This window comes from Episyrphus balteatus, chromosome 3, assembly GCF_945859705.1.
Source record: "Episyrphus balteatus chromosome 3, idEpiBalt1.1, whole genome shotgun sequence".
Lineage (NCBI taxonomy): Eukaryota > Metazoa > Arthropoda > Insecta > Diptera > Syrphidae > Episyrphus > Episyrphus balteatus.
This window is the reverse complement of record NC_079136.1, coordinates 113,956,653-113,981,739: the sequence shown is the minus strand read 5'-3', so window position 1 is coordinate 113,981,739 and position 25,087 is coordinate 113,956,653. Positions and strand designations below refer to the sequence as shown.

The 25,087-nt window shown below is 32.0% G+C and overlaps 2 protein-coding genes across 2 annotated transcripts; one reads left to right on the top strand and one right to left on the bottom strand.

Annotated features, from left to right (window-relative positions):
* Positions 1-2,955: 2,955 nt before the first annotated feature.
* LOC129914156 (small nuclear ribonucleoprotein-associated protein B) lies at positions 2,956-3,998 on the bottom strand. Its single transcript, XM_055993244.1, has 2 exons — positions 3,835-3,998; positions 2,956-3,662 (listed from the first exon to the last, which is right to left on the bottom strand). The coding sequence occupies exons 1-2, from the start codon at positions 3,835-3,837 to the stop codon at positions 3,069-3,071; spliced, it is 597 nt and encodes a 198-aa protein (XP_055849219.1). The 5' UTR covers positions 3,838-3,998; the 3' UTR covers positions 2,956-3,068.
* A 1,881-nt stretch (positions 3,999-5,879) lies between these two features.
* On the top strand, positions 5,880-23,770 carry LOC129913858 (WD repeat and FYVE domain-containing protein 2). The gene is made up of 7 exons (XM_055992788.1): positions 5,880-6,235; positions 6,296-6,643; positions 6,707-6,819; positions 22,018-22,144; positions 22,210-22,406; positions 22,474-22,615; positions 22,692-23,770. Exons 1-7 carry the CDS (start codon positions 6,075-6,077, stop codon positions 22,828-22,830), a joined length of 1,227 nt encoding a protein of 408 aa, XP_055848763.1. The 5' UTR covers positions 5,880-6,074; the 3' UTR covers positions 22,831-23,770.
* The last annotated feature ends 1,317 nt before the right edge of the window (positions 23,771-25,087 follow it).

Below are 25,087 nucleotides of genomic sequence, written 5' to 3'. Positions count from 1 at the left end.
AATACGAGTGTTTGAATTTTGTCATTCCTGAAAAATGTTCAGAACAGCATTGTTAAGCTGAATATACCAAAAGATAGCTCTGAATTTTCTGAATTGTTTGCATTAATAATATTTTTTCGAATTTTTAGACTTACGAGGTTATGAAGTTTAACCGTTGATATATTGTATAATATATTGTAAGTTAAACCGTTGATTTTTAAGATTTTTAATACTTTTTTCCAAATTAAGTCAATTTTTTTTAACTGCCGCTCCCCCGCTTAAACGAGGGGGATAAACCCCCCTCCTAAGATTTTTTTTCTTGTCTTAACCCAACCTACGCGCTCTAGCTCCTTGGCAGTGTATAACTTTAAACATATGTACATATTTTAGGGTGTCCCTTATTATTTTGAACATGCCTGAATTTGAATGCGCTTACGGGCTCAAAAGTTTCGAAATAAATACAAAAGAGTATTCTCCAAGTCTGTATGCTAAACCGACGCGACTTAATTTTTAATGTTTCCTAAGAAAATATATGTATCGATAAATTACAGGTAGTTTTGAAGTGGTTTACTTGAAAATTCTTTAAAACTGTTAAGTTGATAGAAAATATCATTAAAACAGCGAATTTTTAAAGTAAACCACTTCAAAATTACCTGTAATTTATTCATATTTTTCATGGAAACATGAAGAATAACCGATTTAACAATATTTTTATTGAACAGTTAATATATGTATACATTTTGTAAAAACAAAAATGTTTTTATAAAGTTATAAAAAAAAACACCTTCAAAGATTTAAAAAAAAAATTAATCCTAGTAAAAGAAATCAAATTGTATACTCTCTTTGCAGATCAAATTAATTAAAATTTGTATTTCCTTTGAAGAAAGTATTTTATGGTTTGAAAAATTTACATTTAATAGCCTTTTTTCACTAGAGTCCAAATGAGATACAGCCCTATTCTGCTATCCATCGGGGGGAATAATCTCTAAATATTCACCAATTGCCATTCTGCTTTTCATCGGGGGGAATCCACTCTCACCTCGGTAAAATCGGTAATGTTGTTCGGTATTCCACTATTCACGTGAAAGAAGTTGCTCCATACATTTGCAATCCGCATACAAAGTGTTACGGATCTGTCAATTTTAGTTGTAAAAATTAATTCACCATCGTTAAAATTAAGCAATATGCCACTTTTCATAAATTTTTAAATATTTGTTAAAATTTAATCGGTTGTTTTTATTTTTTTCGATGCAAATAAACACAAACAATTTTTTTTTCCTTTCAATTTACTTCGTCGCCATTTTTTTTTAAGTTGACGTTCACGTTGACGTCAAATAGAGGAATGATAATGCAGTTTATCCGATGAATAGCAGAATGGCAAGGTAGAGTTAAAGTAAATCGAATGTGTGAATCGGATCTGAGATTCACGTGAATAGCAGAATAGGGCTGATAATTTCGCAAATTACGTCAATTCGAATTTCAAATTAAATTTTTTTTCCTATATACGTTCGTTAACTTATGGACGCTTTCTGTCCTTATATTTTTCTACTGATAGAGACGGAAATAGTCAAAACGTTAACGTATGTTCGTAATCGTGTACCGCTATTCGACCCCAGATTATTGAAAAAAAAAAAAAAAAATATATTTTAAAACTTTTTCGTAATATAAAATGCATTTATGTATTTTTCAAATTTTTTGGACCACATTTATTATGATTAATTTGAAATTATAAAAGGAAATGTCTATGTATAACTTACTTAGGGTGACCAGCGCCGTAAGGCGGCTACAATCCGCTGTGGACTTGGGCCTCAGCCAACAAGCTTGGCCAGCCAGCTCTATCCTTAGCTCGCTGATTATGTAAAACAGTTTATGAAAAAAATTGAAAAGTATTATTTCATTTTCGAAGAACTTTTTTTAAAGAGTTTGAAAAAAAAAAAAATATTTTTTTTTTAAGTTCAACATTTAAATATAAAGTTATTTTTTCTTCATTCAATAGCCCTTATTGTTGAAAGTTAAACTGCCACCTCCAATGGAACAGGGCTATTATCTACCTTTTCCTCTTCGGAATTCATCTGATAATATTTATGGCCATTCATTTTTTTAAATAAATTCATTTTTTACCAGGAAAATGTTTGAATAAAAGTAATTTAAAAAATTATTAATAACGTTTTTTTTTTCAAAATTCTGAGTTGAGGACCATTCTTTCAAAAACCCTTGATTAAATTTAGTTGATTTACATTTCATAGATATAAATGTGATTCTAGCTTTTTAAAATCGTGCATGCAAATATTGTAGGTGTTGGCGTTGTGTTCAAAATATTTGTTTTTATGTTTGAAGTCAGTTTGTGAGAAAATTGCATTTATCGCTTAAATAGTCTTATACTCCCATGTTTTTTTTTTTTTTTTTCTTAAATTAGGTACCTAGGGAATCTTTTGGTATCATATATTTTATGAAATTTAAGCAAAACAATGGTTTTGTTCAAAAAAATTTAATTTGCATTTTAAAAAACAATACGGCATTATCGGCAATTTTTAACCTAGCCTTTAAAGTATTTTTAATTACCGACGTTTGAAAAAAAAATCATCAAAATCAGAGCTTTTCGGCCGGGTTCCCTAATAATTTGCTTAAGTTACTCTATTAGTTGTTTATTGCAAGAAAATCGGGATAATAGCCAAAAAAAAACTTCCTATAGAAGTTACAAACCGTAGGAGTTTTCGGTTACTTAATTGAAATGAAATTAATTGAATGAAATTATATAAAATGTTTTTTTTTTTTATAAAAAGCCCTAATCAACTTTTGGATAATTTGCCCTTAGTAGATATAAAAATTTTTTGTTTAAATCTTTTAATATTACAAAATTGAGTTTGACATAAAAATAGAGTTGAGGATAGCTTCTTCCTTGCAAAAGTGGAAGAAGTTTCTGCAATAGCTCCAAGCGAATTTGAAATTAATTTTCATAAAAAATAAGAATACACATTTAATTCATTTTATTAAATTTATTTCAGAATTACACACACAATGTTACGGCGTAAATAAGTTTTAAAATTAGAGAAAATAATGTAAAAAGAAGTTGCTTTTTTGGAAGTTATTTAATATCCACCACGACCGGGTGGAGGACCTCCACGCATCATTCCGGGTGGTGGACCCCGCATTGGCGGTGGTGCCCCACGACCCATATTCGCTGGCATTGGTGGCATGCCAGGCATCATTCCCGGTGGTGGGGCTCCCATCATTGGATTACGTGGAACACCACGACCCAAAGGAGCCATATGCTGTTGTGATGGCCCTCCAACTCCTCGCACTGGACCCTGAAGACCGGCAGGAACTGAAGAGATATTTACCGGTACACCACGACCAGAAGCACGACCCATTCCAGGTCCAGGAGCAGCACCTGGAATTGGTACTCTTGGGAGGCCCTCTTCTGGTGGTGGTGGACCCTCAACTGTCAAGGAGACAATATTCTCTCCTCGAAGGAGAACGAATCCTAAAACACGTTTCTCCTCTCTCTCAGGTAGTTTAGTATTCTTCGGTCTGATTTTCCTAAACTCCTCACAATCGCCGAGAATCAGATTCATGTGTTTGTCGAAGGCCTTGAAAGTTCCAATGAAAGTTCGCGAGTCTTGGAGCACAATCCGCACCCTGTAGTTCAGGTGCTGGATCATTTTGTTATTCTTGCCGATAGTCTATAAAAAATGAAGGAATACATTTCTTTAAGTCAAATTTCAATTAAAATAAAAAAATTCAGTTTTAGAAAAAAACAAAACGTTTGCCAAACTTAACCTAACAAAACAAAAGCTATTCACACAAACTATTAAATATTTGTTTTCATTCATATTGTTTTTATTCTTTACTTACCATTTTGGAATATTAGTTTTTATTCCAAAATATTTAAAATTATAGTTCTTTTGCTTTTTTCTTTTGATATAACAAAATTTTTGTTGAAAAATGCTAAGAAAAATCAACCAAGCCCGCTGTTTTTTCACTCAACCGGGCATTAAAACAGCGATGTGTGATTTGTTGTATGGATAGAAATGTCAGTTCAGATTTTTCAATAAGTGATGCCAATAAACTTAATTATTTGATTTTTCGTGAAACATTTGAACTAAAAAACGTTTTAAGGGCCTTACTACATTAGGTGTGTTTTTTTATTGCGCAATCGGGGCGGGGCTAAGCAATTTATTTATGTTAAATGCGACAATCGCCGTTTTTTACTATACCAGTTGATCCATATAGATCATTAATTAACACGTATTACAACAACTGCATGAGATTTTGCTTTTCAGGATCACGAATAGTGATCCTGATGAAAAGCAAGATTACGATTTGTTATCCTCATAAAAAGCAAGATCTCATGTAGTTGTTGTAATACGTGTTTATTAATGATCTATATGGATCAAGTGGGATAATAAAAAACGGCTTTTGTTAAGCAAATAATTTTGAATTGTGAGTACGATTTTTTCTCTGTACAGACAAAAACGTAAAATATATAAAAAAAAAGACTTCCACAAAAATTGATTTCCAGTTTCCACCATCAAAATGCGTTGTAAATTATTTTTTTGTCCCAACTAACATTTCAGCTTCGGTTAAGGTATTACAAAAGCTACATTTCAGCTTTTTTTTAAACTTTAGTAAGGTTCCCAACTAAAGGCTTGGCCACACCGGAGGGTATGCGGTAGCGGTACGGGTAGCGGTTACGATATTTGTATGAAAAAAATTCCACATCTGAACGTTGATATGTCAGTTTGGGATTTTTTTCATACAAGTACCGTTACCTCTACCCGTACCGCTACCGCATACCCTCCGGTGTGGCCAAGCCTTAACATTTCAGCTTCGGTTAAGGTATTACAAAAGCTACATTTCAGCTTCTTTTAAACTTTAGTAAGGTTGTTGGGCATGGAAAAAGGAGAACGTTATACAAGTTTGACTCTCTATAAGGATCTTAAACGAAGCTTTACCGAAGCTCTACCGAAGCTTTGAGATTTGACAGATAGCTTCGGAACAGCCTGTATAGCTCTTTAATACATGTCTTATCGAAATTAAAAAAAAAAAAAAAAAAAACAACTACAAAAACCAAAAAGAATTCTTTTTTATCAGGTTTTAAATCATGAATTTTATCTTTTGACCTGATATTATATATAACATTATATTAGTATTTAGTTTATCTATTAATAATAATTTGAAAAGTGGATAATTTTTTTACCACACCCAGGAATCGAACTTCGTATCTGCTTGGTAGTAGTCCATCACTCTACCCACTCCGCCATCCTAGTATATTCATTAATGAAATCAAAAACTTAATCAGTTCAAATAGCAGAAATGTCAAAAAAAAAATGTCCGAGCTAAATTATTTAATGTCAAAACCAAAAAGTGTCCGAGCTAGATTATTCAATATCAAAACCAAAAATCAAATAAAAACTTGGTAATTTCTGTAAAGCCTCTATAAATTCACAAAGCAAGCTTATCCGAAAAACAAGCTTTCTTCGTTTAAGTTTAAACAACTTATTAGAAGTTATTAAACAAGTCCGAACTTCTATAAGCGATTAAATTCTGAAGCAAGCTCAATACAAGCTGTATACAAAGCAGAACCTGCGAGATCTCAATTTATAGAAGCTGTTGTGCTAGTTGAAAGTATATAACTGAGTTTTTTTCCCGAGCTCCTATCTTTTTTCAGTGGAAAAGAAGTGCTTCTTTTACGTACATATTTTATCGGTTTTTTCTGTAGTTCTACGTTTGCTGGGACGTTGTTTGTACAACTTGCCTTTTATTGGCTAGGTACTTTTTGTTAAAGTACAAAAGTAAAAAAACTTGGCACCACTTTAAATAAAAATCAGTTCAGTGTTTGTTTTTGTGTCTGAACAAAAACTGTCAAAAGTGATGTATATTGGCATCTCCGTTTTCCAGTAAAAAGAAAAGAAAGAAAAACCAAAAAAGAAAAAAAGAATAATTTTTTGCACAATATCCCTTCTTTGGGGCGTAAAAAATATAAAAAATTGTTTTTAAAATATAATTTCCATTTATTTGGAGAGTTATAATTTCATAACATACGAAAAGCTAAAAGCAATTAATCAAAAAAAAAAAAGATAATATTAGAAATAATGGCTGCAGAAATAAAACCTGCATTGCGAACAACAAGCGATCGCTTTAGCACCGCAAAGAAACCCGATTTGCTTAGCAAATTAGAAGGCAGTAACGATGACGTTAATGCGGCTATATTAATTCCTGGAGAAAATGGAGTTATAAGTGTATCAGATGATAAGTAAGTTGTAAAACAAAGACTTGTTCAATTGAAAGATAAATAAACGACTCTCCTATTCAGAACAATCAGGGTGTGGCTGAAACAAGATTCGGGACAATATTGGCCATCGATTTGCCAATACATGCCCTCTGGATGTACATCGCTTTTCTACTACGACGACACACGACAATTGTATGTCGGCCAAGAGAATGGAACTGTCTCGCAATACAAATTGTCCGAAGATTGCAATAGTTTGTCGCTGATGCGTGATTACTTGGCACATCAGGCACGCGTTGTGGCCGTTTTGTTTGCCAAAATTCAATCATGGGTTCTTTCGTGTGCTAAAGATAAGTTCTTTGCTTATCATTGCACTGAAACTGGCCGCCGTTTGGGCGGTTATACATTCGAAACTCCATGCACTGCTTTACAGTGAGTTTGTTTTTTTTTTTTTAAATCTTATTAGAATCGGTTTTCATTAGTATTTTAATTTAGATTTGATGCAATGGCTAGATATGCATTTATTGGTGACTATGCCGGGCAGATAACAATGTTGCGATTAGATATACAAGGGGCAGCATTAATCACCACATTCAAAGGTCATACAGGTAAGAAAAATGTTGCGTTTTATTTAATAAATGTTCACACAAGTTGAAATTTTGTATTTGTGTTTACAATAATAATTGCGATAAGTGATTGGGTAAATATGTTCATAATAAGATTGACTCATTTAGCTAATTTAATTGTGTTTAAGGCGTCATTTTTGTTAAGGTGCGAAAAAATCTAAAACGAAATGCAGAATTGTTTTTTTTTTTTTTAGATACTCTGTTTGTTTGTTTGAATGAAAATAAATTTTCTGCACCGTGAGAAATTTTAAAATAAAATGCGTTCGTTTGTTAAAACAACATAGGGAGCAGAGATCCAAATGAGTATGTTGGAACCTGTTCGAACAAATTCACTTTTTTTAAAATGATCGTTCGTGCTCGATCGTTTTCCCTCTATACTCGTAAATCATCTTACTCATAAACAAAAATACTCACAAACAAAACCATACAAATTGTTTAAACTCTTGAGTATACTCGATCCTCAATACCCACGGACAAAATTACTTATAAACAGATCGACTCACAGAGGAGTATTCGACCCCAAAATCCGGTCATAAGTGAAAAAAAAAAAAAAAACAAAAATCTCATTCGACCTTTTATTTGTTGCTTTTCGCATTCCTCAATACCCATGCTAACTAAAACCGGTTTCAAATAATAACTGTTGACCCACTAATCCCCAAGATCTTAGTGTAAATCTAGTCGATTTTATAAGCTCACGCCACAAAAGCTTATTTTGTTTTCTAATCAGTTACACTGCAGTCTGTTTTTATTATTTTGATTTTTGATAATTCTGAAAAATTTTTGATGCATGTCGAAGGTCAAGGTATGTACTTTATGTTTATACAGAAATTTCCATATATTTCATTGAAAATATATTGAAAATCGAGAAGACAAGAGTGCATAGAAAAACGTGAAAATTTATGTAATTTTCGGTAGAAAAAAAGGTGTTTTTGTTATAGTCTCGGGTACGATCGGGCAAAAATGTTTCTTTTATATTTAATTGTACATTTTTGTCATCTCATGCACATAAAAAAAATTTCCACATATTTCCACCTTTTTGTTTAATGGGGTTTTTTAGTCTTGAGGTATTTTTAGTCAAATTGCCTTTTGTTACTTAAAAAAAACTACTTATTTTCAAATTTTTGCTTTCTTAAACCTGAAAAAATATTAACAATATTTAAAAATTTCATGTACAAATTAGTAATATGAATTAAATAAAATTGAAAAAAAAATTACTCAATTAAATTTTTTCTTTTTAATAACCCGAAAATTTTGTTCAGTGTAACTTTTTAATGCATTATAACTTATAAGTAAGGCTGTAAAAGTAACGACAAAATGAGTACCCGCATGTATACGTTACTTTTGATACTAGTACCCGCATCAATAATATCGTTAGTCGTTACTTTCGTATGTTTCGCATTTTTCGCATATTTCGTATGTTTCGTGTGTTTCGCATGTTTCGTTACTTTCGTTACTTTCGCATGCTTCGTGTGTTTCGTATATTTCATGTATTTGATACGTTTCGTATGTTTGGTATTTTGAGTATGTTTCGTACATTGGTACATATAAGGGTGTAAAAATTTTTTTTTTTTTTAAATCCAAAAACAATTTCTATAATCTAAGCTACATTTTAAGGTCATAAACATTAAAATTAGTTGCGGCATTCTCATGTTATAAGAGTTTAAAGGTAGCTATATTGAATTTTTTTCGTTTTTTTTTAATTAAACGTGGAAACTTTTTTGATTTTTTTTCCAAATTTTTAGACAAAACTTTGGTAATTTTTTGTTTATATTCTTTCAGTAATCTTATCACAATTCTTTAGAGACCTTTATTTCAAAAGTGCAACGCGCAGATCTCGAAATATTAACACTTCAATACAACCATGTCGAACAATTTTTCATTTATTTTTTCTATTGAGAGTGATTTTTAAACCTCGTTTTCTCTGCTTTTTTTGTGTTGAAAATTTTGCACCGAAAATAAACTAATTTTTTGAAAAACCAAAAAACTTTTGTACATTCTTAAGCTAAATATCAATACCATTAACACCAAGGACATAAAAAGATTGGTTGCGTCGTGGATATATGTACATATTTCGGCCAAATAGAGAAAATACAAAAACGTCTCTTTTGATATTTCTGTATAAATTATCGACAACACAATGATGATTGAACCTTGGCACTACTGTTTAAATCTAGACAAAAGTAAACTCCAGATAATTATCTGCAGTTAGCATTCTGACTATGGTACCGACACGAGATGCGAAATGCGACAAATTGAGTGTATCACTTCATTTTGTATCTCTTACATCGGATTTAGTATTGAAACTGGAATCGCGTCGTTACTCGTATGTTTCGTATCTTGTACGTTTCGTATGTTTCGTTACTTCAGTACCCAGTAACGAAACATACGAGTAACGATACTGTTTAGAAAGTAACGTTTCGTTATAAAGAAATATAAGTTATAAAATAATATTTTTGTCCAATTCTAATAAGAAAAACATTAAAAATATTTTTGACCGGATTTTTAGGGCGAATACTCCTCTGTGTGACTGTTCATAAACACTAGGCTTTACTCGAAATGATCGAAAGTGATCGAAAAATCATGAACAATGAAAACAACCACTTCCAATTTGTACGCCCTATAGGTACATGTTGCATATTTTTTTTTATTTAGGTTTTGAGGGTTAGTTGTTTGCGGTACGGTACAACTACAGGTTAAAGCAGGTTATTTTAATTTTACAATTGTGGTTTTAGAAAGGGTTTATCAATGACAGTAAATAAGAAAGTAATTAACTGGGAATGCCCAGTTAATTTGTGCAGGTAGGTGCGTAATAGAAACATATCCTTAAAAAATATGCAATAATGCGATTTGGTATGATTATTTTTAAAACAAATTAATATTTTTTCGGGTAGGTATATTGGGGAAATAACAAATCTGCATGAAAGGGTTAAAGGTAAAGTTATAAATGAAATGTTTTAGTTCAAAAGCTGATTTCTTTCGAGAATAATATTTAAATAGTAATCTTCTGAGTTCATTTAAAAAAGTAATAATTTTAAAGTAAAGTTTTAAAGTAATAATTTAAAAACAATGGAAGAACAAAGTATTAGTTGTGGATATGAACATTTCCTTTCCAGTTCGAGTAAATTCGATCACATTGATCATGATCATTTTGTTCACGATCATTTTACTCGAACAGAAAAATGATCGTTTGAAATGTAGGATTACTTACGAGTCATCATACTCGTAAACAGGAAAGCTCGAACATATTTGAGTTGTGTTGATTCTGTTTGTTCGAGATCGTTTTTTTTTTCGAGTAAGTACTCGATGTTCGTAAACAATACTCGACTCGTTTGGTTCTCTGATATGGAGTCGACAATTTGGCGTTCAATAGGCCGTTTTGGAAATAAAGTCGTTTTTTGACATTGAATTACTATCTCTCTGTTTATTAATTTATTTTTGATTGAATCAGATGCACGTTGAAAAGACCTAAAAAATGACATGCATCACATTTTCCGATTTTTTTCCAATAGCTGGTTTTGTAAATCAGCTCCTCAATTGCAACTTATTTGCAAAAAATATACCAAGTCATATTTATATCAAGGTCCGATGAGGGAATTTATTGGATGCCCTTTTTTGTTTTGCCTACTTTTCTTGGGATACATTTTAAGTATTCTTAACGAAAAGAAATCATAGATTAAAAATGATAAGCTCCCCTATGTTCTGCATTTCACTTTTTGCGAAATTTCATTCTGAACGAATTCAATTCACTTTTTTTCTGTTCGTGAAATTGGTGCCTTTTTCCAGGAATCACCTATTTTTTGGGCAAAATATTATCAAAACATATATTTTTAATGTGTTATAATGTTTATTTGTTGTTAATCTGGTACAAAATACATACAAAAATATGAGGCATGAAATATCATCATTTATCACTTTCGCCACCTCTCACTATTTTACACCTTAATTCATGTTTCTAATAAAGAAAAGAGGAAGAAGAGGACTGATAAATGGAAAATTTAAGGGAGCTTGACTGACATCTGACATGTAAATATCCCAAGTTTTTTTTATAGTCATTTGATTTTCAAGGAAATATTTTTGGATCCCTTTCCAATTTTTTGTAGCGAACTTGGATCTCCCTCGCAATTTATTTGCAGCAAATACAAAATTGTATGAAATGACATCTTGATTCTACGGGCAAATATATTTCCGGTGCCAATAAATTCCGAAGGGAACTTTTGAGGGTCACTTACGTTACTATTTTTAAACGATAGTCCCAAATATTTCTTTTACTGCCAAAAAGTTCACTTCGAATATACTACAATGGCAGGGAGGAGGAAATACATTATGATATAATAGTCCATCAAAATAAACTCTACTACCGACTCCGATTTTTAACCATTCGTATACAAAACATAAGCAACTGTTCCAACTTAGAATTTCATATTTACTTCTTATAAGTTTCTGCTTATTAAAAAATAAAAATTATGAGGTGTGTATTCCAGGATGTTTTTTTAAGGCGACCATCGATTTTCGTCGCTCCAATTTCAAAATTCGGTTGGGAAAATATTCCCTAAAAATTTGATCCATTAAAATTAAGATTTAGCACTCGCCATTTGAGTTTTAAGATTTCCCATACAAAATACACGTAAGTTTTAGAGATTTTTTATTAATCTATACAGCTCAGCTGAATTTTATACTATCTCAATGAATCGAAAAGCATATTTTTCAGAATTGATCGGTCTATAAAAGTGTAGGTGACTTTACTGTAACTTCCACCAGTGAGACAGGGCAGCATATGAAAGCCATTTTTTCACGATTTTTTTATTTTTTTGGTCTTATTTCGGTGTTATTTTATTATTATTATTATAATTTATTAACATATTATAATTAAAATTATAGTGCTAATATAAAGAAAACGAGCTCAAGTTGCTTAGACTTCCGGCTCTGAGGTAGTTTAAAATACAAAAACGTTCTTAAATCTAAATTTAAATCTAATTTTAACTTCATATTTTGAAAAAGAAAAAAAAAATTATAATTATTCAATAATAGGATTGTATAGGTATAAGATATTTTATAGATATAAGATATTTTATAGAAAATATATACTTATATATCATATTTATTTTTTTGTAAATAACTACATATTTTATGTATGTTGTCATGACTGGGGCTATGTAGAGTTTGGCGGATGGAGAGATTGGAATCAGAAGGTTGATGTGTTGTTGAAGCTGAGCAGGTATTTATAATGTGGTTGATATCGATGCGTGAGTTGCAAGCTGGGCAAATAGGCGGTTGTTCTTTACGAAGAATATGTTGATGAGTAGAAATTGTGTGGCCAATACGTTGTTATTTTAGAAATGGGTAATTCTACAACAAAATTTTATATGGCAAAGTTTTAGAGCATTCAATTTCCTACAAAAAAGTTGTCAGGATCGAATCTCTATTATTGATATTTGGCATTCTCTATCTATTTAATGCGTTAAGGACTAACGTTAAACACTTATTATTTATCTTAAAACTAGTACATTTTAAATTTACATTACATTCTCGTATTAAAAAAGATTTGTTTGAATTTTATACTTTTAAAATTATCATTAACAGAAGAGATCATAAAGTAATATTTATTGAATACTGAAATCAACTGATTAAGAGGACTATATATAATCCATAATTTACTCTACTGAAAGATGGACATAAAGGTATTTGTCTTCTTATGTTAGCTTGGCTAAAACTGAAATGTAAACGATCCAAAGTTGATGGCGATGTTATAGAACCGTTTATTATTTTAATGATGTAACAAAGCTGTAAGTATTCTCTATGCTTTGAGAGTAGAGGGAGATTTAGTAGCATAACTCTTTGATTGTAGGGAGGTAGTGAGATTTCGGGGGACCATGGTAGAAAACGGAGAGAAAATCGCATAAATCTTCTCTGAATACCTTCTATTCTGTCAATATGTATTGAATAGTATGGTGAACATACAACACATCCATATTCGAGTTTAGGCCGAACAAATGACACATATAATAGTTTTAAAACGTATGGATCATGAAAATCACGAGAAAACCGTTTGACGAATCCTAGAATTCGATTAGCCTTATTAATAATATAATCATAGTGATAAGTGAATGTTAGTTTTGGGTCAAGTATAATCCCCAAGTCAGAAAAAACGGACGGTCTAGTTAATGGGCAAGAGTCAAACATGTAATTATACAAGACTAAATTCTTTTTGCGTGTAAAACTCATTGTTTTACACTTGTCAACATTTAAAAATAAGCGGTTTGTAATGCACCATTCCCTGAAGTTTTGTAGATCTTCTTGAAGTTGTAGACAGTCACTAACTGAAGATATTTCTTTAAATATTTTTATATCGTCTGCATATATAAGAAGAGAAGAGTTTTTAATAATTGTGGTCACATCGTTTATATATAAAGTGAACAATAAGGGACCTAAGTGGCTTCCTTGTGGAACACCAGAATTAACATAAAATTGTTTGGAACATTCACTACGGAAAATAACGGCATAACTTCTATTTTCTAAATAAGATGCAACCCACATTAAAAAATTTTCGTTGAAACCTAAGGTTCTTAGTTTTAGTAATAAAGTTTTATGACATAGTTTGTCAAAAGCCTTACTGAAATCGGTAAAGACACAGTCTACCTGCTTCCGTTGTTCAAATGCAAAAAGAAGTGAAATAAAACAAGTTTGTAACGGTAGACTTATTTTGGACGAAACCATGTTGACTGTCACTAATAATAGATTTACAATTAAACGATAAGACATTACATATAAGAGACTCAAACAATTTTGGGATAACAGATAGTTTAGCGATGGGGCGGTAGTTGCTAACATCATTTTTTAGTCCTTTTTTATAAATTGGTCTAATGTAAGCACTTTTCCACAATATGGGAAAAACTGAAAATTTTATAGATGTATTAAATAACAAACATAAGGGATAAGATAGTTGGGACGCACATTTTTTTAAAACACATCATATCATCGTAATATCATGGAAAATTGTTATCTCAACTTTTTTTTTGTACGAATACATAACTTTATATTAGTACCTTTTTAAATCGCAATTAAAAATAAAAAGTGTAGTTTAGAAACTTAAACTCGTCATAATGTATGTACGTCTTCGTTGTTTTTTTTCACACAAATCACAAACAAATAAAATGCACGACTGGGTCGCACGAACTTGCTCTTAGAGTTCAAGTTGCTTAAATTTTTAAGACTTTTTATATAGAAATTTGGAAAATGTAGGTACTATATAGGTACAAAAAAAATTAAAAAAAAAAAATTCGTTAAAAAAAAAAATTAAAAAAAATCTGAAATAAAATTGTCCTCAAAAACAAGTATGCAGTTTTGATTGATATATTAAGAAGCATTTTTAGAAAAAAAAAAAATTCAAAATCGTTAGAGCCGTTTTTTAAAAAACTAATTTTTTATAAATAATTTTTTGTAAAAAAAGTTTTAAAATGAAATTGGTATGCCATTTTGTAGAAACTACTAATCAACCTCTAAAAAAAAAAAAAAAAATGTCCCGTTTTCAAAAATTTGTTTTTTCAAAAAAAAATTTTCAAAATTTTTTTAAAAATCCATAAATGATTTTTTTGAAATTTTGCTTTTGGCTTATATTAAAATTATATAAATGCTTCTTAGAAGAGGTTTGTGTATAGCTTTCAATACGTGCAGGGCAGCTGCTTGTGTAATCAATTTGTATTGAAGGTTTTTGAATGAACAACAACAACTTGTGTGTGTTACCACCAAGTTCATAGGCTGGAGTTATAGCTATTTCACGGGGACCAGTGGTGCTAAGTCGCTTATGTTCAATTAATTTTGAAAATTGCCCGAGCTGGGTTTGAACTCACGACCTAGCGGTTGAGAGGCCGACGCACTACGCATCCCACCGCTTCTTCACAAAAAGTTTCGTGGAAATCGAATAGGCACTTTCGGAGATAATCGGATTTGAAAAAAAAAACGGTTCTATGGCAGGTACCGTTAATAATGATTTTCCAAAATTTTTGTTTTCATTAGAAGATAGTTCTTAGTTATAACTTACATTTGAATTTTTTAAACATAATCGTTGGAGCCGTTTTTAAAGTAATTTCAACTTTACTAAAATCGGTATATGACAAGTACCCTTATTTTTGGTCCAAAAAAAATTAATTCCAAAAACCCCTCTGGAGAGTCGCTAAATAATGCTACATACACTGCGATTCACTTGAATAAAGGCACTTATTTTAGAAAAGAAAAAAGCAATTAGAGCTTTGGTAAGGTAACTTACCAAATTCTAGGTTTTGGTATTTATAAAAAGCAATTTATAACAAACAATATTGCAAAAACAAAAAGCCAAAATAGAAACCGTGTGGCTTCAAGTTGCGTTTTTTCGCAACTTTTCACAAAACACAGTGGTTCACTAGAATAAAGGCAAGCTATCAAATCGAGTAAAGTAATGAAAAACGGTGTATCAAACTGGTTTTAGTATAGAAAAGTGAAGCGTTGATATTATTTGTGCATTTTAACCAAATATGGACCAAGAGCTTTTATTATTAACCACGAAAAAGTAGAAAATCGAAGTTTGCACTGGAAATGCATTTTCACAGTGCACAATCACGAACTAAAGTGGAGAAATTACATAAAATGCTTGGTAACATCTTAAAAAGTAAGAAATTATAGTTTTCCATAACATTTACATTCGATTAATATGATGGCTAGTCCAGGGAACCTTCATCTTGATCGAATATGCATCAGTTTTATTTCTATTGCGATGTGATTTCGGGCATTTACCTTATGGAATGCTCATGACGTTTGTTTACCGATAGTGTTTACCACAACGAAAGCTTCCACTGTTATTTGTTTGTCAAAATTTGCAATTATTTTCGAACCATGTAACTAAAAGTTAATTGTTGCATATTATAAAAAAGTATTGTTTCCTATTACTCTTTTTAGCGACCTTTGTTGGTGATGCTAAAAATGTACCTCCTTTCTAAATCTAAGAAATAGGACTAATATCGTTCTGGAACATTTTAGATGCTTTCTTTTCCATCCAAAAACCACTCACCACCCCATTTTTGTTTTCTTCAAATGCAACCGTAAATAATGAACTTTTTATTTTGCCTTATTTGACCATAATAAAGGTCTTATTCTGCATTTTGAGGCTTTTTAAATATTGTACACATTTTTAACTTCAGTGAAGGTACAAACCATCACACTAACATCAAATTAACACCACTTTTCGTTTGATTTTAGAGCCAACGTTTACGGAACGTGCAGCTAGTTTTTGAATTATTTTTCTCTTGGCTCTTTGGCTAGGTGCCTCATGATTTACTTTTACATTAAATCACTAGTTTACGTTAATTTCAAAATATTCTCATACAAATTTAGCGTATTTACCAACACCATTCACGACTGTGCATAATAGAAGTGCATTTTTAATGTTAGCTTCTATTTTTGCATTTTCTGTGGTACCTAATGGTAGCTCACTTCTGCAATCTCTACAATGGCGATGACGAAGCCAACCCCGCCCAAAGACAGATTGCACCATTCTATATCGACGATGAAGGCCAACATTTCCGTCCCCCCGACCTGCAAGAAGTTAAGGCAGTCATATCCAAGCTTAAGTCAAACAAAGCCGCTGGAGCTGACGGCCTTGCTGCCGAACTATTTAAAGCAGCAGGAGATGACCTGGTTAGCAGTATGCACCAGCTCATCTGCCGAATATGGTCGGAGGAAAGCATGCCCACAGAATGGAATCTCAGCATCGTGTTCCCGATCCTTAAGAAAGGAGACCCTCTAACCTGCGCCAACTACAGAGAAATCAGCCTCCTTAACATCTCATATAAGATCCTCTCTGCCGTACTATGTGAACATCTGAAGACGTTCGTCAACAACCTGATAGGTCCTTATTCTATCAGGAAAGTCCACCATCGATCAAATATTCACATTACAGCAGATCTTGGAAAAAACCCAGGAACAACAAATCGATACCCACCACCTGTTCATCGATTTTAAAGCCGCGTATGACAGTATATACAGAGATGAATTGTATAGAGCTATGTCTAGTTTTGGCATCCCTGCAAAGCTCGTCCGGCTGTGCAGGATGACGATGGAGAATGCACGCTGCTCCGTCAGAGTCGGTAAAGACCTAACCGAAGCATTTGATTTCGAAAAAGGTTTTAGACAAGGCGACGCACTGTCATGCGATTTTTTTAACATCGTTCTTGAAAGAATTATACAGAACTAAAACGTCAACACCAGAGGCACCATCTTTCAAAAGTCCGTTCAGCTGCTTGCATATGCCATAACTTCGAGGTAGTAAAGGACTTCGTCTACCTAGGCTCCGCTATAAACACGGACAACAACATCAGCGCTGAAATCAAACGGAAAATTACTCTTGCCAACCGCTGCTACTTTGGTTTGAGAAGGGAATTGACCAGCAAAGCCCTCTCTCGAGCAACTAAGGTGTCCCTATACAAGACCCTTATCATCCCAGTCCTGCTATATGGTGCAGAAGCATGGACTTTAACGAAGGCGGATGAAAAAATTTTGGATTGTTTCGAGAGAAAAGTTCTTCGTGCGATTTTTGGTCCCGTGTGTATTGATGGTGATTGGAGAAGAAGATACAACAACGAGCTTTACGGGTTGTACAAGGACGCTAACTTAGCCAAGAGAGTGAAGGTGCAGCGCCTGAGATGGCTAGGTCACGTGGAGCGCATGGACAACAATGCTCCGGCCCGGAAAGTTTTCGACTCCAACCCAGAGGGACGGCGCACACTGGGGATTTTGCGGAAAAAAGTCCAAAATTTTAAGTACCTCGGAGAACATTTTCTATAGTATTTCTAAATTCTAGAATAAAATCTGAATCAAAATCAGAAAGAATTACTAAAATCGGACTTGTAGTTTACTTTTTAGAGCTTTATAAAGGGACAAGTTGTTGAAAGTATAAAAAACGAGGTGAAAATACCCTGAAATTAAAGCTGTGTAATTTTTTGTTGCTTGAGCCAAATCATAGACTTTTATTTTTCCGTAAAGATGCCATCATTTGTCTATTGTAAATCAAAGACATTATTAATGGGTACCACCAGGTGCCACTGCGTTTTTTATTGGCAATTGAAAACTTCATTTGGTCGCAAAAATGATTTTCTTAAAATTAATTACATAAAATAACAAAAAGAATATATTAAAAATCAATGGTAGCACTTACAGTTATAAATGATACCTTTTTTAAAAGCCAGAATATTACGCTTAATTCAAGCTTTTAAATTAAGTTCTTTAAGTTAATTGTCTTTGAAATAATCGATTTCAATTTCAAAATTTTGAAAAAAAAAAAAATAAAAAAAAACACATCCAATACTATTTTTGTCAAGACTGGGGATTTGAAAACGAAATTGAATGATGAAGAAAACTGCCTTAATTGATTCCTTACCAAACACTGAAAACCATTTGTTTCTATGTCTTCCAGTTTTCGTGAAAATTGAAAATCTCCTTTTTGTCAAATTTTTATTTTTTTGACTGCTAGAGATCCTTATCCGAAAAGTTAAATGGAGAAAGTGAAATTAATTCGCAACACTTTTTTTTATAAATCTACTTCAATGAAATTACCTACATTTGATTTTCTGACCTTGCTTCAGGAAAATGAATTTTCGTTATACATAGGTATGTAGCTTAAATGTTTTATAATAATGGCAGTTTTTAGCATTTCATACGAAGATCTAAGCAGAAAGCTCATGGAATGTCACAGAATAGATTTAAATTGACATTATTATTGAAAAATACAGATCATCTGAATCCTTCGCCCCGCCTTTACTAAGAAGAATCAGAGTCATTTAGGTGAGTAATGGCTCTCTTAACAGAATAAACTCTTGAACAATTTGTGATGCCAATATATTTTAAATTGTATAAATATGATAGAAGTGGTTTTTTGAGTATTTTTAAACCATAATTCGGGTTTTTCATTTTGCATGGACGTGGACCTAGACAACAGTATAATGAGTTATTCGAGTTGTTCGTTTCCATTTAATGTAATTAAAATCGGTAAGGTGGTTCCAATAACATAAACAAATAAAAGTAAATTGTAAATAGCAGTTTTTAAATTTTCTAAGAACAATATCTGGATCCTTTATTACTCTTACAATATTTTTAAAAGGGGGTGGTAGTGGGTGTAAATGAATAATAATGATTTCTTACGACTTAAGCTGTCATTCCTGAAAATTTCATCCAAATCGATTCAGTGGTTCAGTTTTTATTGAGTTTTTTCCGCACTCCCATACAAAGGAGATGGGGCGTTTTTGGGCCATGAGCGTACATTAATGAGACTAGTCTCGAATTGAAGCTGGAGCTTAGTATATTCAATATATGAAGTTTTTTTTTAAATCGAAAGTCAGGGTCCTGAGATATAAGGCTCCAAAGTTCGTTCTGATAACCATTTTCTGTCCCTTTTATATGCAAATATCATTAGAACTATAAGAGCTATATGTAAGTTTTTGATGTCAAATGAAAGGTTTTTTTTGTGCCTTTTCAACAATATATAACACATATTACACATAAAAAAGAAACGGCGAAAAAATAAAGAAAAAGTAAAATATTTATGAAAAAGAGAGTAATCCTGAACAAGTTTAAGGTTGACCTGAAAAAACGACAAAAACTAAGGATGAGGCTTTGTTCCTGTAAGCCTCTGCAATAATAATCCGCTTTTACCAAAATCGGATTAGATATTTTTTCGAGATATCCCCGTAAAAGGGTTTTTTTTTTGTGAAAAATTCATACCAAAGCAAGGCACGAGTACGATAACTTAGGCGCCGAGAATTGACAACGGCTATTTCTAGAGGTGTTCAAAACAAATATTTTTTCTTACGGGAGGGGGGGGGGGTCAATGTCCCTCCCTTTAGGCGGGAGGGGCAATTTTCAAAAGAAATACTTGAAATCATAAAAAAAATTATTAAAAAACAACGGCAACACTTACAGTTATCAATTATACTTTTTTCAAAAGCTAGAGTTATACACTTGATTTTAATTTTTAAATCAAGATATTTCAATCAATCGTTTTTGAAATAATCGATTTCAAAATCAACATTTGGGAAAAATAAGATTAAAAAAATACATTGGATACTATTTTTGTCAAGTTTTTCAATGAGAAATTGATTGATGAGTAAATTGTCTCAATAATTTCCTAATCAAACACTGAAAACCATATCTTCTTATGCCTTGCTTCTAGTTTTTGAGAAAAATGAAAAATAGAAAAACTAATTTCTTAATCAGATTTTTATTTTCTTGGCTGTTTACCATTATCAAAAATCAGAAAAGATCGATATTCATACATAGAGTCAGTAAAGAGCTTTGTTCTTCTTAAAAAAAAAAACTAGATTCCCATTGTACGCTCACCACAGGCGAGCCCTGATGGTGCAGAGAATAGTCCCCAAAAACTTAATCCACTGAAGGATTTGAAAAAAGTTTTCTTATTTTACAATTTTCTCAAAAACTAGAAAGCATAAGAAGATATGGTTTTCAGTATTTGATTAGGAAATTATTGAGACAATTTACTCATCAATCAATTTCTCATTGAAAAACTTGACAAAAATAGTATCCAATGTATTTTTTTAATCTTATTTTTCCCAAATGTTGATTTTGAAATCGATTATTTCAAAAACGATTGATTGAAATATCTTGATTTAAAAATTAAAATCAAGTGTATAACTCTAGCTTTTGAAAAAAGTATAATTGATAACTGTAAGTGTTGCCGTTGTTTTTTAATAATTTTTTTATGATTTCAAGTATTTCTTTTGAAAATTGCCCCTCCCGCCTAAAGGGAGGGACATTGACCCCCCCCCCCCCTCCCGTAAGAAAAAATATTTGTTTTGAACACCTCTAGAAATAGCCGTTGTCAATTCTCGGCGCCTAAGTTATCGTACTCGTGCCTTGCTTTGGTATGAATTTTTCACAAAAAAAAAACCCTTTTACGGGGATATCTCGAAAAAATATCTAATCCGATTTTGGTAAAAGCGGATTATTATTGCAGAGGCTTTCAGGAACAAAGCCTCATCCTTAGTTTTTGTCGTTTTTTCAGGTCAACCTTAAACTTGTTCAGGATTACTCTCTTTTTCATAAATATTTTACTTTTTCTTTATTTTTTCGCCGTTTCTTTTTTATGTGTAATATGTGTTATATATTGTTGAAAAGGCACAAAAAAAACCTTTCATTTGACATCAAAAACTTACATATAGCTCTTATAGTTCTAATGATATTTGCATATAAAAGGGACAGAAAATGGTTATCAGAACGAACTTTGGAGCCTTATATCTCAGGACCCTGACTTTCGATTTAAAAAAAAACTTCATATATTGAATATACTAAGCTCCAGCTTCAATTCGAGACTAGTCTCATTAATGTACGCTCATGGCCCAAGTCCCATATAATTTTGCCCCATCTCCTTTCCCCAGTGTGCGGCGCAGTAGAGGAAGACCTCGTCTGAGGTGGCGCAACCAAGTGGAAGGGGACCTCAATCAACTTGGCGTGCGCAACTGGAAGCAGCGAGCTAAGGATAGAGCTGGCTGGCGAAGCTTGTTGGTTGAGGCCCAAATCCACAGCGGATTGTAGCCGCCTTACGGCGCTGGTCACCCTAAGTAAGTAAGTACCTAATGGTAGCTTTTAGCCCAGATTTTGTTAAAATACACAAATTATTACAAAGTTGCACTTTTCTATACTAAAACTAATTTTATCCACGCTTTTTCATCGTTTTTACAAGATTTAAGAGCCTGCCTTTATTCTAGTGAACCAAACAAAACACAGTGTTTTGTCAGGAAATGCGAAAAAACGCAACTAGTAGCCAAACGGTTTCTGTTTTTGGTTTTTTGTTTTTACAATATTGTTTGTAATAAGTTACTCTTTAAAAACCCAAAACCGAAAATCTGTTAAGTTACCAAACCACAGCACCAATCGCTTTTATCTTTTGTAATATTAGTGCCTTTATTCAAGTGAACCGCAGTGTACCAAGTTTGACATCAATTGGTTAAGGCTGTAGCTTCGTTTACAGACAGACAGATGGACTTCCGGGACCCACTTTTTTGGCATTTTCTATCATCGTAATGTCATGGAAAAATGCTATCTCAACTTTTTTTTTTGTACGAATGCATAACTTGATATACATTATAGTACCTATGTAAATGGCAAGTAAAAATCACAAAATTCGATCCTTTTCAATTGCAGGTGGTATCCGTTGCTTAAAATGGGTCGAGGGTCCACAATTGCTCTTTAGCGGCGCATCTGATCAATCCGTTATTGTTTGGGATGTAGGTGGTAAACGTGGTACTGTTTACGAATTGCAGGGACATAAGTAAGAATAAATATATCTTCATCATTTTTTAAATAAACTAATTTTAAATTGTTAATAAATAACAGCAACAAAGTTGCTGCACTATCCTATGCAAATCACACCCAACAACTCATTACATGTGGTGAAGATTCAGTAATGGTATTTTGGGAAATGAATGCAAGTCGTAAAGAAGTTCCCGAATGGGTCGAATCAAATAATTGCCAATTATGTTCGAGGCCGTTCTTTTGGAATTTCCGTTCCATGATGGATCAAAAACAAATTGGTAAATAAATTTTTTATAAGGTTGACTGTTTTGATTTAACTAAATTTTAAATTTGTATCGCTAATAGGTATTAGACAACATCATTGTCGTCATTGTGGCAAAGCTGTTTGCGATAATTGTTCATCGAATCGCATTAACATTCCCATTATGGGCTTTGAATTTGATGTTCGTACTTGTGATCCTTGCTTTAAAAATTTGCAAACTGTTGAGTAAGTTTAATAAAATAAAACAAAAACAAAAAAACAACATAAATTTAAACAACAAAAAATGAAATAATTTTTCTAGGCGCCCATCACTTGCAACGTTCCACGATGCTAAACATTCAATTGTTTCAATTGATCTCGATGAAGATCGCAAGCGTTTACTTACCGTCGGACAGGACAGGATCATCAAAATATGGGATCTATCTCCAATCTGGGCATAATATTCACCAAATTGTGAGAGTTCATCATCACAAGTACCAACTCCATCGACAGCATCGTCACCATCATCACCGATCATTATTAAAAAACAACAACACCAACAACAGCAAAAAGAAGAAACAGATACATTATTAAATCGCCCAACGAATAGCCTCGATGGAAGTTTCAAAAATCACAACAAGGATGAGATATCAACAACACCATCAAAGGCATCCCACACAACAAATGAGTTTCCTTCGGTTTATTATCTTCAAAAAAGAAATAAATAAGAATTAAATAGGTGAATCCCCAATACATAAGATTCTTCTTTTTGTTTTTAATTTGCATTTTCTTTAACTAAAATGTTTAAAAATTAAATTTCTACTCAAAATTTCAGTTAAATGTATAATTTAACAAAAAATATATATATATATATGTATTGAACATAATATCAAACAAGAATTGACTGATTCAGAACTGTAATTGCCTAGAAAGCTTTATTAATATTTCTTCCTAAACTCCCACATTCAACATAAATGTATGTTAGTGTATGAAAAAGGATATTCTGTGAATATTTCAACTGGTGATAACTTCTTAAATTTGATTAGTTAAACAATAAAGACTGAATCCACTTGAGTTATTATTGGTTGAATTTGCTTACGAATATCATACAACATACACTTTATTATTTTTTTATATTTTAAGTTTTATATTAAAAATTTAAGATAATTGTTAAAGCATTTCTTGGGAGAAGATGTGACAAAAAAAAAACTCATATATATGATATATTTTTGTTTTCCTATTATATCTTTACCCTCTCATAATCCCATTCAAGTTTATCTTATTTTTTTTTTTTGAAATTGATCATTTGTATGCAAAACTTTTGTGTATGATTTGGTTCTAAAATAATGTACTATTATGTTATTGAGAGAAAAAAAAAATAAATATACATATTACTACTAATATTGTGTTATCTATATATATTATATTGTAAATAATTTATAAAAATCCAAAAGAAAAATATAAAAATACATAAAATGTATTTTAAAAAAATTGTGTCGTTTTTTACTTTAATTTTTACCTATTCCTGGCAAAAATTAAATGTTTGATGGATTTTTGTGAGGTTATAACAAAAACGTGCAAATTAAATATTTTTGACTATGATTCCTTCATTGGTAAATATTTCGCCAATCTCTGTTGTTCAATAACTAAAAATTTGCCAACTGTCAGAATAATTAATGTTTCCATTTCCAACCGATAAATGTTGAATTCGGTTACAAATTACGACAGCGATTAACTTAGAAAACCGAACTTACCAAGTTTTTTGTTTTGGCCTGAGGAGGACGATATACCTTGATGTTCTGTCCAATTTGGTGTGTTGCGCGTTTGGCCGAGATGCGGCGTAACTCTGTTGTTTATCCCTTATACTTTAAAATCGATAAATATTTGCGTCTGTAGCGATTAGATGATTTTTTTTCCAAAATATGTATGTCGGAGTATGAATATTTATTTGGTCGATGTTAGATTTTCTCTCCCTCTCTCGTTGAATAATAGTTTGGGCGATCTATGCTAAGCTTCAATTCATTGAGCTTACAGTACCTTCTTCAGACAACATTATACAAATCAGACAAAGATTGTATCATGGCCATAGACAGACAGAGTTGAATGATAGTTAAAATTATTATTATTATTATACAACTGTCCATCACTGGTTAAATTATGTCATGTAGTTTCATTTCAAAGCGAAATTCTACTACGAAAACATAGAATTAAAACAATTATGCGAATATACGTTGCCACAAACCATAACCGCCTCAGTCGAGTTAGGGAAACAAGGAATGAGCGATCTTACAAGGCTGTTCTGATTTCTATTCGAATTCTATTTTCTACTGTTTTTTTAACTGCTCCGAATTCCGTATTCGAACAGATTTTGCGGATTCTTAGATGTTTCCAAAAATGAACGGATCTACAATCCGACAAATTCTTGCCGTTTTCAATCCGGGTAACAATTTGCTAACGGAAAACAATATTCTCCAACAAAAAAGTCGAATGGTAATCAGAACAACGTTTTTAATCCGTACGGACTCAATTATCGTTTCCGTTTTCAAATTCGAACGAGTATTAGTTATAATGCCTGATAAGAAAAAAAATTTTTTCAGTCCTTGAGGAACATTGCATAGGAAAAAATAAAGGAATAAGGAATTGCTAGAAATGGCATTTTTTGTCTGTTTTGAAACATGGTTATTAATAAAATATCAAAACAAAAAATTTATCAAAACG